The 13,528-nt window shown below is 38.4% G+C and overlaps 3 protein-coding genes across 13 annotated transcripts; 1 reads left to right on the top strand and 2 right to left on the bottom strand.

Moving 5' to 3' along the window:
* LOC130723677 (protein PHLOEM PROTEIN 2-LIKE A10-like) lies at window positions 1-1,665 on the bottom strand. Its single transcript, XM_057574792.1, has one exon. The coding sequence runs from the start codon at window positions 1,494-1,496 to the stop codon at window positions 267-269; it is 1,230 nt and encodes a 409-aa protein (XP_057430775.1). The 5' UTR covers window positions 1,497-1,665; the 3' UTR covers window positions 1-266.
* Window positions 1,666-2,922: 1,257 nt separating this feature from the next.
* LOC130723621 (uncharacterized) lies at window positions 2,923-7,753 on the bottom strand. Its single transcript, XM_057574732.1, has 3 exons — window positions 6,907-7,753; window positions 6,465-6,652; window positions 2,923-4,087 (listed from the first exon to the last, which is right to left on the bottom strand). The coding sequence occupies exons 1-3, from the start codon at window positions 7,589-7,591 to the stop codon at window positions 3,572-3,574; spliced, it is 1,389 nt and encodes a 462-aa protein (XP_057430715.1). The 5' UTR covers window positions 7,592-7,753; the 3' UTR covers window positions 2,923-3,571.
* Window positions 7,754-7,835: 82 nt separating this feature from the next.
* LOC130723632 (uncharacterized) lies at window positions 7,836-13,266 on the top strand. 11 transcript variants are annotated; one of them, XR_009014319.1, is made up of 8 exons: window positions 7,844-8,201; window positions 8,311-8,377; window positions 8,504-8,609; window positions 8,703-8,847; window positions 8,973-9,022; window positions 10,025-10,102; window positions 10,248-12,781; window positions 12,976-13,266. XR_009014319.1 is itself a non-coding variant. In XM_057574743.1 (6 exons), the coding sequence occupies exons 1-5, from the start codon at window positions 7,989-7,991 to the stop codon at window positions 10,281-10,283; spliced, it is 510 nt and encodes a 169-aa protein (XP_057430726.1). In that variant the 5' UTR covers window positions 7,836-7,988; the 3' UTR covers window positions 10,284-10,355; window positions 12,976-13,266. The 11 variants fall into 11 exon arrangements, 2 of the variants coding, with proteins under 2 accessions (XP_057430726.1, XP_057430733.1); XR_009014321.1 differs by having other exon boundaries at window positions 7,843-8,377; window positions 8,726-8,847; XR_009014318.1 differs by lacking the exon at window positions 8,504-8,609 and having other exon boundaries at window positions 7,845-8,201.
* Window positions 13,267-13,528: the final 262 nt, after the last annotated feature.

Genomic DNA, 13,528 nt, shown 5'->3' with positions numbered 1-13,528 from the left:
TTGAATGAAATGTGATCAGACTTTTCTCCCAATTTTTTTGTCTTGAAGTGTGTGCTAACTTGCATTTGTAGTAGTGTCAACGAGAATACAAACATATCTAAAGAAGGCTCAAGTTTTTCTTTAGGGGGGTATGGAAAAAGGCTAAAAGAGGTAACTTGAGATTTTCACCCACTAAAGTGTGACCTCAAGTTTAGTACTTGGAACATCTATAGGTCTTACCATTGAATTCCAAGTGCATTACAACCAAGAGGGTAGAATCAATGATACTAAGCAGGCATTATTATCCTACTACCCCCCAAAATATGCAAATACAAAGCAAGGCACAAGGTAAGAATAACAGATGACTTAGCTCCAACGTATCTCACTACTTCGTGTCCTCTGTCCACAACCTCCTCACGAACTTTACTAAGAGTGCTCTTGAGTCCATCCGACATTCTCCACAACAAGAACTCCACAAATGACCTCACTGTTTCGAGTGTAACTCTCCCGGTCACATCAATCACAAACCTCCGGTTAGCCGGCACGGACAATGCTGACCTAATCTGCTCAATCCACCCGGAATCCCCAACCCCACTAACTCTGAGTTGCTGAAGCAATGCTTCCGGTTTCAAGCACCCATCTTCAATCAAACCCGGCCCATCGATCTTACCAACAACAGAAGCCAGGGATGAGCTTGAATCGGACCGTTTCGCACTCGGATTCGTCAACACCTGGTGAGAAGTCCTAACAAAGCTCTCAACAGCACCATTACACACAGAAATCAGAATCCCCTTCACCTTATCATGGTGTTTCGGATTGGACAATCCAGCAAACAAATCATCATAGGTGTTGACATCCATCGTCTTATCCAGAAAAACAGCAACCGCAGTGCTCACAAAAGTCCTCACACAATCCCCAATCAGCTTCCCACACCTCTCATCACAAATCACACGCACCCACCGAGGAACATCATCTGAATTCGACCTCACACCAACAGAATCAGCATCAGAGAAGAAAGCCAGAACAAAATTCCTAGCAAAACTCCCAACCACAACCGAGACAAAACCAGTTCCAGCTTTCGACATAAGCTTCTCCGCCACCTTATCGGAGAAGCTAGAACCTTCACCGGAGGAATTGAATTGGGATTTACACCCGAGCACAATCCCAAGCGTTACGGACTCGGAAACCCTAGACAAGGTTTCCAAGAATTCTTTCGATGCTGCGATTTTGGAAAGTTGCTTCAAGCTATTTGGGATTTCGTCGGAATCGGAGGTGAGGAAGTGGTTGAGGTCGTGGGAGAGAAGGGAAACGGTGTCTGCGGAATTGGAAACCATTTCAGCGACGGAAACGAAGGCTCTGATGAGCTTGATGAAGCAGTTCCTCTTCTGAACGACGTAGGGGGAATTGTAGGCTCTGTAAGCGCCGTAACCGGAGGCGCCGATGGTGGCGGTTAGGAGGAGCCATTTTCTGTTTCGGCGAGAGAAATCGAGACACTTCCGGTGAAGGGGAAGGTCCATTGAAAACTGAGAGGTGAATCAGAATTGAGAAGCCTTTGAATTTAAGGGTTTGATTTGGTGACGAAGAAGAGATTAATGGGAAATAAATGTTGGTAGATTTGTTGGTTGGTTTGAGGGAAATGTAACTGGTTTCTGGGAAATAAGACAAGTTCTAAATTTGCTTCTGAGTAATTAATATATTGATTTTGATTGATTATCCAGGTTGTGATGTGATGTGATGCAAGCAGAGGATTGAATAATCTGGTTTTTGTTGGATAAATAAAGATATGGTTCGTTTACTTATTTATTTATTTATTTTTTCATTTTTGCATGTGGGGAAGGTATGAACTATGAAGGTAAATGCTGAGATGTCAGATGTGACAAATGAAGGGTTGTTGGAGAATATGGTTATTATAAATCCAGTCAACTACCTCCTTCTATGTTCTGGTTGAGTTAGCTCACAAATGAAACATGGAAAAAAACATAGAAAATAAGTAGTTAATGAGAAGTGATGAAATAATTTCAAAAAAAAGAAAAGAAAAAGAGAAGTGATGAAAAAACAACAAGAAATTAAACGATTTAATAATATTTGATTAAGTCTTTGACTTTCATCGTACCCAAGTTGGAATTGTTAAAACAATTTAATAAAAAAATATCATTTGAATATATAACATGCTTACCACTAGATATTATTATTAGACAAACAATTAGAGATGAAAGAAACAATGAAAATATATTTATAACAAGAAACCAGAAGAAAAAACAAGAGCCGGTGAGGATAAAAAAGAAAAGGAAGAAAAAAAGAGTGCAAGGAGTTGCCTTCTATCGGAATTCAAGAGTGTATCCTGATTAGTGAATATAAAAACAGAGCATATTTCTGTTAGAAGGAGAACTTGATATGAGTAGTAAATGGTGGTGGATAAAGGACAAATAGGAGAAGGATTAAGATGAGAAATTAAGTGACTCCCAACAAATTATAAATACAAATAAACTCAGACTAAACTCATATGTACATTTTGAAAAGTTGTTTAAAAAGTGAAGTAATTTATATATAAATTGCTTGTTGTTTTTGCAAGACAATATTGTAAAATAAATTGTGAAATTTCATAATTGATTATGTCTATTGTAGAAACTACTATCTCTAGTTTTTCTACAAATTTTATTGAGTCAAACATCAATTCTTCAACATGATTCACAAAAATCTATGTAACCGTCCACAAGTGATTCTGCCAATTGAATTGATTCAAGGTTCCAAGACGGAACCAAACACACTAAGCTCAACAGTAGCCTATTACAGAAAGAATCAATTGCGGACATCCACAAGTAACCAAATAGGATAGCTGTTTTAAGCCTCCCAAAAATGTAAAACATTCACACATTAGAATGTAGCTCATTGTAAAAACCAGAGCAGGCCTCTTTTCTAACCTAAGCCTTGAGACCAAGAGGATAATGGTGAAGATGTTTATACTGACAGGAATATCAGTCGATCACAATCCAAATAAATGAAATAATCTAGTCATTGTTTTCAAACACAGTTTGACAACAAGGCAATCAGGAGGCCAACACCAAAAAAGAATAAAATTGGAGCACCCCAAACCCACTAGTACATCCACCTCAAGAATCCTGAGAAAATTCAAAATCTATATTTTGACGACAAACAAGACATTTTAATAGTTTATATACACTTGCACTTGTTCCCCCTATATGACATATCTTCTGAAACAGAGCTCAACCTGAGATTTAAGCATATAATTTCATCCCACGTTCTCGTATGGGATCCCTGAAAAATACGGATCAAAACATCAAATAGCTGTCTTAGCTCCACTCTTTCCTTTTCATTTGAGTTATTTCTGAAGACAACATCACCTCAGAACCCACCTAATCTTGAGAAGAGATGAAGAAGTTCGTTATACAGCCTCAAATAGCATCATGGCATTTTCACAACTTCGTTCAACATTTCATTATGTACAGAAAAAATGCTCCAGAAGCCAGACCCCAATTATCCTTGTTTGTTTTTTCCAAACATCAGGTTCGTAGTTCAGAGTGAGGATTTAATGCCCCGAAAATCACCATAATCGTGTCATCTAGATTGAAGTTCATACCAGCTTTGAACCTGTATTGGAACTAACATGTTTAATATCATAATCATCATCCTCGAGATCACTGAAAGATATGTCTTCTTCATTCAACAAGGGGAGACTGGTTCCAACATATCCTCCTAAATCAGAATCTTCCTCTGGCCATTCGTTGTCATCATCACCACCATAGTCCTGAATAATCATATGAGATGGCCCACCACTTCTTAGATCCTTGTTTTCAGTTTTAACAATATTTTCCTCAGTAACTGATTTATCGATGAAATGTGTTCCAGAACTTTCAACCGGATATTTCTCAATCTCGTTATCTGCCATCATGGACGAAGAAGTTGTTGTTTCAGATCCATAAGTCCGATGAGGCGTGTCATCAGAACAGGTGTCATCTACTAATCTAGGAGAAAAATCATCAGGTTGAACACTGTCCTTCAAGTAGAAAGAATTTCTTCCAAAAATTTCAAATTCTGGCTTCATTTGTTTATGCAATTCCTTCATCCACATTGCTCTGGCTTCCCTGACCTGCAAGAGTTAAAACTATTACATTAGATGATTTCATCGACCCATTATTGTTGATGTAATAGCTGAATGTAGAAGTGAAGGTAAACTTCAGACACGAACATCAGAGACAAACTTCAGACACAAACATTAGAGTCACATGACATTTTTAAGTGATCACTATCACATGACTATTAAATTGTTTTAATATTGATCATTCATGATCAGATCTAACGATCATGATTTATTTCTATGTTCTCATCTAAAATGATCATTCTCATAAGATACATCCCCTTGTACTACAACACTAAAAATATGTGCCACCATATTAACCATAAACAAATGGATAATAACATCAGTGATAATATCTTCACATAATAGAGAAATTGTTAGGATCTAATTATTAAGGATTTAGATTTATTTTAATTTAGGGATCTATCTTTTAATTTAAGAGTCTATCTTTGGAGATCTTCTGTTTTTGGGTTGGGTTATCTTTCAGAATTATAGTACTTTTTAGGAGGTTATCTTTTATTCTACTAGTATATGAGTACCCTCCTTAGGAATTGAATTATTGAGATCTAAGGGAACCAGCCCTATTGGAGGAACCAACGGCAACCTCTTATTTATCTTATTTTCCAGTTTTAATAAGAAAAATACCAAAAATATTTCCTTTTATCCTATTTTCTCTATCGTTTCACTGTTAGGATTTTTTGCATCCTAACAATTGGTCCGACCTGCCAGATCTCAATTCCGCCAGCCACCGTCACGCACCACAGCCCTTTCTCTTTGCCTCTAGCCCTCTACCGCACCTGCCGCTGTTCGTGCGTACTGTCCACCGGAGATTCCTCTTTAGTTTATCTAAGTCTGTATACCACGTATTTTTGACAGAATTGAAAAGCAATGTGACGTGATTAAACCGAGCATCGCTTCTCAATTCTATCCAAAATACGTGGTGTACGAACATTAATTACAGGTTGAGCGTGTGTGTCGTGTTTCTAGCTGGAAAAAACGTGAGGTCGATGAATCTAATATTGCAGAGGTCGTCCCTCATCCTGATGTGATTAAATCAAGTTTCGTGTAGTACCTTGGCGCAAGAGTATTTTTGGAGAAAATGGCACAGGGCCGATGGATGAAGAATTTCGGAAGCATGCGCATGCAGACAATGAGAAATAAATCGATTTTTCAGTGCTTAAATAAAATTTTAAATTTAAAACAATATAAAATGTAATCAGGCGAAATAGTTTTACAGCATAGAATCTACCCCAAGTCCTCAACAATCCGAAAGTATGAACTAAAATATCCTAACTTGTAGAAATTCTCGAATAAAATATATTTGTACCACTAAGAAGGACATTGCACTGTTTTCAACATATAAGAGTTTCAGCTCAAATTATCAAAGTCCACAAAATAGAAAGTTGTGTACTGCACAGCATGAATTAAGAGAATAACTACAGTGGTTAGGTGACTATTGCACTCCATACGAGTCTTTCTGCATTTTTATTACTTATATTGATTGATTACTTATTACTTATATTTTACAAATATTCCCATCTCCCCCCACACTTGAGAGAACTTCATATTGCAGTCTCAGTTAGACATAATGAATTACTCTTTCCATGTAAATCCCAGAAGATAACATTTGATAGAGTATATCGATTCACTCGATAGGTTCTGAAAGATTGTCAGTTAGTTATCTAATATGCAGTGAAGGGGTTCAGAGGTCAAGCTCAGCGGAATTAGGAGAAGGAAACATCACCAATTTGGCAACGAGCAATGGAGAGGGACTTTGGCTCTGTTGGGGGTAGTCTTGGGGGTAGCTTAGCTTGTCTTTTGGGGAGTGTGCTATTTTCCTGCTACAACATCTACTTTTCTGTAACAGTGTTTTAATTGTTGATTTCTGTATCACTTTCCTCTTGTAATGGGTGGGTGGGTTGGGTACCCCTTGTGCTCCCCATTAATCTCATTTTGCCTATCCAAAAAAATAGTTATCTAATTTGCCATACTTGGTTTGCAGTTAGAGAATCTGCAAGGGCTTAGCTGAGACTCTGCTGCATTTAACAGCTCACTCAGTAAGCTTGAGTGTAATATAAATACTGATGTAAGTGTAATTGTGTAACCGTCAGAAAGGAATGAATGAAAACTCAGGAAACTTTCTCTTCTTTCAAAACTCAGTTGCTCTGATTTCTCTCCCTCCCTCTAGATTATCAATAATGTTGAAAACCAACAATCTCTAACCTGTAACTGTGAGCTAGCTCATATATCAAATAAAGATCCTAGAACAATCATTTCTAGTCTAAAAGATTCAGGCAATGATAAATGTATAAAACTAATCAACAAGATCCCTAAAGAGACAGATTACAAGTGCGATATGAAAAGCAAAGCAAATTGCCACGTATCTGACCTGGGGTGTAGACAAAATGTCAGTATCTTGTTTATTAAGCCTTGAATGCAAGAGCACGAAATAGACTTTCCAGAAGTAACCCTCACTCATATGGCAAGGACACAGTTCAATCCTGAGCGCAGCTAATCTCGGAGCAAGCCTTTCAATAACCGCAGCATGCTCTTGTTGGGCTTCGGACATGTCGAAATCTACAGCATACAAACAAAATTAACCATTAGGCAAATTGAAGCATGAATAGATAACCATGTTAACACTAACCTATCATGAAGGCTAAGCTATGCAGGCATGTATAACAAGCTATAATTATTATAATTCACATTCAGCAGAGGCAAATTCAAATTGAAATGCGTGTAAATAATCAATCATCATTCGTGATCCAATCCAGTACAGAAACGAAATGAAATTTGCTTCATTCCAATTCCAATTAGTGTAGAAGACTCACCGTCGGTGTCTTCTTCCTCATCAATTGGAAAATCCAACCACGTCTCAGGATGCATAGCGATATTCATAGCGAAAGTCAACACCTCCTCCGTGATTCCAACCGCGTTTTCGATGTCAATTTCCGGTTCCTGGTTCCCTTCCGAATCGGATCCGGACGGAATCGAATTCCGGTCAGGATCATCCGTGCGGAGGTCATCGTCTCCTCGTTCCACCACCGAAGATTGATCAGAATTCGCATCCTCCTCCTCCTCCTCCTCCTCCTCATCATCATCATCATCATCAGGATTACGATTACCTCCATGATCCAATTGTTGTTCTTCGTTTGCACCGCCGGAAAGAGAGTGATCGGAAAAGAAAGGTGCGGCGCGATCGGATTGGGAAGGTGGTGGTGGCGGCGGGGCGAGGAAGGAGGCCATTCCCCAGAATTGACGGGTTAGGGTTTGCTTGATCTCGTCGAGGTCCTCTTTAACACCACCACGCCCATGCGTTTCATCGTCTTCTTCTTCTTCTTCATCTTCTTCTGATCTAACTGCATTATTATTATCATTCTCTTGCGGTGGTTGAATCTGTTGTTGGTGTTGCGGGTGGGTCCCGGTTGGTGAATCCGGTGCGGCGGCGATTTGGTCGTCTCCGTCGTCGTCGAGGCGGAGAGAGTTTTTCAGGGAACGGGCAAGCCACGAAGACATTTTCCCCCGTTTTTTTAAAGAAAAAAAAAATGGGGGATCCGTGGAATGTGACCGGAGAAAGGTTTATCGATTGGTAAAGTGAAAGAGGGGAGGTGGTGGGTGGGGATCAGGTGGGTTATGGACTACGGTGGGTGTATAGTTTTAACCACTCGCCGAACCGGAACAGATGGGTAACATACAGATACAGACATACAGTACAGATAAGACAAATGAAATATATTCAGGCACGTGTGGGACATGAATCTCTATTGAGCTACTCATTGGTCCATTTTCTTTATTGTTTCATGTGATTCTGTATTGGGCTATTCATTGGTTCATCTTCTACCCTTAATTTCCTAATCCTGGTTACTGTTCACGGGGCATTTTTTTTTGGGACAACTTCTTTTTCCAATGGCCCATGTGGATGATGGCCCATGTTGTCACAATTGCATCATGCCCAACTGTGATCAGCAGCCGTTTCCTCCTTCTTTCGACACAATTCCGTCATCAGCAGCCGTTTCCTCTCCCCTCTGTGATCCTTCTCTACTTCTCCTTCTTTTACTTCTCAACCCATGTTGTCACACAATTGCGTCATCCCAATTCCAGCTGTTGCCGTGTTGGTGCATCGAAGGTCGATCCCACCTCGATCATCCCTTCTACTTCTGTTCATGCTGTACTTTTCGTTGTTCATGTAGTAGCCCTCATCCTCCTTCCGGTTTTCATGGCTTTTTACCTAGCAGCTTGCGTGTGTAGCAATCCGTAGGTACCTTCAAGCCACCAAAACCAGCTGGACGTTCTTCTTTACAGGTTGTTTGCCTACACCTTATCTCCTCCATTTTCCTTTACAGCTTTGGTTTTCTTTCAATTTTTAATCTTATTTTCTATTATCATTTTTCACTGCGGTGTTGCTGTTCCTGGTGTGTTTTTTTCCAGTACAAGTTCCTTTAGTCCATCTCTTATAGGTTATCAAGCTTTGTAGAAGCTGCCTTGCTCTCTTCCTCATCTACAAATGTTACTCTTTATAAATAGGCACTTCATGGTAAGGGTTACTCACATTTTTTTGGTTTTGCATTTGTGTTGAGAAATCTTTTGAGTTTGGGAGTTGCCTTATCTACACAATGTCTTATTCCAGCTGGAACTGACAGCCCTTTGAAGCTCTATGCAGCGGGAGGGATACATGGACGATTAAACTAAGGGTCCTTGGAGCATGGGACATGTGCCCAGTTACTGAACCATCCAAACTATATGCAATGAGTTTGGTGCTGCTTGATGCGGAGGTCAGTTAAATGTTACTCTCTTTGAATAATTTACTTATTTCCCAACAATAATCACCAGTTCAATTTTATTCTCCCCTACCATTCAAAATTTTGCTTTATTTTTTCTTTTTACTTTTTGTTTACAGTGAGGACTGAGGAGGGAGTGAAGAAAAAGATATACTCTGGTGCCACACATGTAGGTTTCAATTATGCAGTATCTTTATTTTATTAGTTTGGATTTTGGTTATGGTGGTGGGCTCATTACATCAAGAAATTAAGGGGTTTTTCTAGCTAAATTTTAATGTAATACTGAGTAGGATAAGATGTCTTAATGTTGTTCAAGACTAAATAATGCTTCTAACCTAGCTTCTTCATGTATCATCTAATATAAAGATTAACACACTTGCTTTATCTTTATACTAATTTCAATACAAATGACAAACTGAAAACATAATGCATTGGTTTCTCTTTTTTGGTGATACACTACCTTAAGGACATAATGTATCAGTGCCTTATCTAAACCAAAAGTGAAATCCGACAGAAGTTTATGATTTGTGGTCTCAAGTTTGAGGTGTATATATATTAGCATTTTGCAAAATGTAAAGTAAAAGAGATGTGCAACTTGCATTTTACGTGAACAACACCCTCATTTTGTTTAATCAATACCTTTGTTAGTTTCAGGCTTTAACTATTATATTATTAAATTATTTGGTGATATAACAAATGACAAAATCATGAATCTGATATCTACTTTGGCAGCACGCTTAGATAAATTGTTCTCTTAATCTTTAATGTGTGTACTGAAACTATTAATGCACATTTTAATTATTGTACTAATTTCCCTTTCATTGGGCAGTAATTTTTTCTGTACTGTGCTTGATCCTGATCTGTTGAGTTTCTTCCATTAGTAGTTTTTTAGCTGAATGAAATATTTAATTTGCTTATTTAGGAATTAAACATTTAGAAGAGTGGTCATGCATTCTTATAATTCATTGTACTATTGTTTGTTTGATCTGGGTCAAATTTCTTAGTTGTATTTGGATTCCCCACATATTTCCTGATCTACGGGATGCTCTTGACAAGCTATAACTCAATGATGTTGCACTAAAGGTGGCATTAGACTTATGCTGGAAAATAGTGCACCGAAGGATTTGCAATTGATTATTTTAAGAGTTTGTTTTTGTATTCTGGTTTACAGTTGAACCTGAGACCTCTGGTGCTATGGGATTTGGCTTCAGATTGGTTTTTTGGGTCTTCACCATATGTAAGCCCAAAGGTAACAGTCTTTCATTAGTTTGGATATGAAGTTTCACCTTTTTTTCTAGCTGTATGCCTTTCACTTCTGGTCTTTCATTAGCTCCTTTCATATCCTGGTGTTATTGTTGTTTGTGGTTAGGAAGCATAGTTAATCTTTTCTTCAGTTTTAGGGAATTCTTCTCAAATCATGGTGGATTTAAGTTGTGGTTCTCTTGTCAGTAACAAGCTTGAGCAACTGACCATTTCAAGACGTACTGAGACAGATGAGTCAGGTGAATAGTCTTACTTCTATTTTCTTTTCGTATATTACTTCATTTCTCTCATAACTTTGTACTCTTTTCTCTCCCTCTCTTTGTTTAGAGCATCTCCAATGCATGGTTGCTTATTGGGTTGCTTAAATGCTATTCTGGTGGGCCCAGACTGCCACATGGGATTTAAGCAACCCATGCATAATTCACTCCAGTGCATGGTTGCTTATTTTACTTTTAGTTGGACCCCACTGTACCTCATATGTTTATATTTTTTATTTCCAACTAAGCATGACTTAAATTTAAATATTAATTAATATTTATAACAATATAAATATATTTAAAATTGGACATGGTATTTAAAAAAAAATTCAAACAAAATGCATTACATTATATTATATAATTAAGTTCGAAATAAGATACAATTCATTGCAAAATAAAAAATAATGAAAACTCTCTCAAAGATTAAATTTCATTATTCCTACTTTCGGAGAGCTCCCAAATATGTTCCACCAAGTCTGCTTGAAGTTGGCGATGGATTTCCCTTTGACTCATATGACCTCTTCTTTCTAAGAATGTTGCAAATGAAGGGATAGGACCATTAGATACTTCAGCGGTTATGATGTCATTGTCTACTTGGTCGTAAACAAAATTACCATTATACCCCTCACGTTCATCTTCAACAATCATGTTATGCAATATAATGCATGCATACATTATTTGTTTCATGGTATTCACATGCCAAAAGCGTGATGGGCCACGAATAATTGCAAATCGAGATTGGAGTACTCCAAATGCGCGCTCAACATCCTTTCTTGCTCCTTCTTGTGCTTTGGCAAACAATTGTCTTTTTTCTCCTTGTGACATTGGGATTGTCTTGACAAATGTAGCCCACTCGGGATAGATACCATCCGCTAGATAGTAACCCATATGATATTGTGTTCTGTTCACCTCGTAGTGCACTTCAGGAGCTGTGCCATTCAACACATTGGTAAACACATCAGATTGGTTTAGCACATTGATATCATTGTTAGAACCTGCAATGCCAAAAAAAGCATGCCAAATCCACAAGTCTTGTGATGCCACTGCTTCAAGCATGATTGTGGGTTTGCCATGATCACCTCGAGAATACTGACCTTTCCATGCAACTGGACAATTTTTCCATTCCCAATGCATACAGTCAATGGAACCCAACATACCTGGAAATCCACGAGACTCCCCCATTTGTAGTAGGCGTGTAATGTCCTCTTTGTTCGGTCTCCTCAAGTAATGGGCTCCAAATATTTCATTCACACCCGTTACAAATCTCTCTAAGCACTCAATTGCAGTACTTTCACCAATTCTTACATACTCATCCAGATTGTCAGCAGGTGATCCGTATGCCAACATACGAATAGCGGCGGTGCACTTTTGTAATGGTGAAAGACGCACCGACCCTCACCATGAATCTCGAAGCTTCCTTCACTTTATCCCACTCTCTCTTTTTTTCTCCTACGGTTTCAAACCCACACAAACCCTCTTTCTCTCTCACTCTCTGGATCTGGAAGCTTCCTTCTCAAACGTCAAACCCACAAACAGCTTTCTCTCTTCATCTCTCAAACTCACATCTCTCACCGTCTTTCTGCCTCCATCCGCGGTCAAAATCGAAGCTTTGATCTCTCAAACTCACATCAAAATCGTTCAAAATCGAAGCTTCATCGTTCAAAATCGTTCAAACCCTCTTTCTGCCGTTCAAAATCGAAGCTTTCATCTCTCAAATCACATCAAAATCGTTCAAAATCGAAGCTTCCTCGTTCAAACCCGTCAGTACCCTCTTTCTGCCGTTCAAAATCGAAGCTTCATAGTTCAACCCTCGTTCAAACCCTGTTTCTGCCTCCATCCGCGTTCTCTCTCACTCGAAGCTTCATCGTTCAACCCTCGTTCAAATCAGATCGGCGACATGCAAGAGAACGGAGGTTTCAGCCTTCAGATCGGCGACATGCAAGAGACCATCTCCGTCGCCATCACAGATCCTCTCCATTTTTTGTGTAATTTTTTTGATTTTTTTTGTATTTTAATTTGTTAAATCTGTGTTATATATTTCTGAAATTTTGGATTGTTGAAATTTCTGAAATTTAATGGATTGTTGGATTGTTGTTCATGAATGTGTTCTTCCCTCTTCTTTTAACGATTTCTGTTGCTGAATGTAAGAGAAAAAACAGTTTTTTATTAAGCTTCAGCAAGTTAAGGAGCGTTGCTTATTTAAGCAACGTTGCTTAACTTTGGGATGTTAGCAACGCCACCTCAGCAAACTCCAATGGGGGAGAAAAATAAGGAACGCAGCTTAACTTAAGGAACCATGCTAAGCAACTCCTGTTGGAGTTGCTCTTAGTTTCTTTAAATCCTTAATTTTCAGCACAACAACAACAACACTCATCTTTTCCGCAGCACCAAAACGAATCACTTGAAAGGTGAAACCAGCATTTTCATTGCTATTGTTATGACTTTGTATCCCTTTTTTAGATTTTTAGTTCAATACATGCCTTTCTTTTATAGTCTCATGCTTGATTGGACTTTATTACTGGTTGTTAGTGATTCATCACAAACTCTATATATTTCTCTTCTTTTCCAGTGATTGTAAAATCGGTGTTTTTTAATCTTTAAGGTTGGATTTGTGCAATTCAGAAGTTCAAGGATACCATATTCGCTGCTTATGAACCACTTGCCAAGGCAAAGAAGAATGGGGCACTAGCTAGCTTGAACTTTTTTTAGTATTGGTGCATGGATTCATAAAGGATGAGTCATTTCAAGGTGGCCTTAGGATTCAGATTTATGTTAGGAACCATAGTGTGATTCAGAACCTACTCCAATCATCCATTGAAGTTCTATTTGGTGTTATTAAATTTTGTTCTATCAAAGCCTGAATAGCAGAATCAAAGACTACTATTAAATTTTCCATGGAAAGTTATGATCCCTAAGTCGTGGTATAGAAAATGTGTGATGTTTTAGAAAGTTGTGATCTCTTTAGCCATAGGGAGGAACGCATTCGTGCTAGGGATCAACTGCGGTTCTACAAGACGCATCAACCAGACACCTACCGGCTTAAAGTTCGACGCTACTAGATTATTAGATGATGAGTGTTATTTATGTTTGATTGTGATGTTAATTTCAGACGATGTTTATTGCTTAATGTTCGTTCTTCAATTTTATTTTTTGTG

This window comes from Lotus japonicus, chromosome 1, assembly GCF_012489685.1.
Source record: "Lotus japonicus ecotype B-129 chromosome 1, LjGifu_v1.2".
Lineage (NCBI taxonomy): Eukaryota > Viridiplantae > Streptophyta > Magnoliopsida > Fabales > Fabaceae > Lotus > Lotus japonicus.
Note: the sequence above shows the minus strand (reverse complement) of the source record. Positions and strands in the feature narration are given on the sequence as shown.

Bases quoted from the DNA above. Each gene is read 5' to 3' on its own strand.
- LOC130723677 (XM_057574792.1), bottom strand. From the start codon at position 1,496: ATGGACCTTCCCCTTCACCGGAAGTGTCTCGATTTCTCTCGCCGAAAC.
- LOC130723621 (XM_057574732.1), bottom strand. From the start codon at position 7,591: ATGTCTTCGTGGCTTGCCCGTTCCCTGAAAAACTCTCTCCGCCTCGAC. The intron at 6,653-6,906 runs GTGAGTCTTCTA...TGTATGCTGTAG, and splicing joins TGAGGAAGAAGACACCGACG to ATTTCGACATGTCCGAAGCC. The intron at 4,088-6,464 runs GTCAGATACGTG...TAACTCTTGCAG, and splicing joins ACATTTTGTCTACACCCCAG to GTCAGGGAAGCCAGAGCAAT.
- LOC130723632 (XM_057574743.1), top strand. From the start codon at position 7,989: ATGTGGATGATGGCCCATGTTGTCACAATTGCATCATGCCCAACTGTG. The intron at 8,202-8,310 runs GTCGATCCCACC...TTTACCTAGCAG, and splicing joins GCCGTGTTGGTGCATCGAAG to CTTGCGTGTGTAGCAATCCG. The intron at 8,848-10,024 runs GTCAGTTAAATG...TCTGGTTTACAG, and splicing joins TGGTGCTGCTTGATGCGGAG to TTGAACCTGAGACCTCTGGT.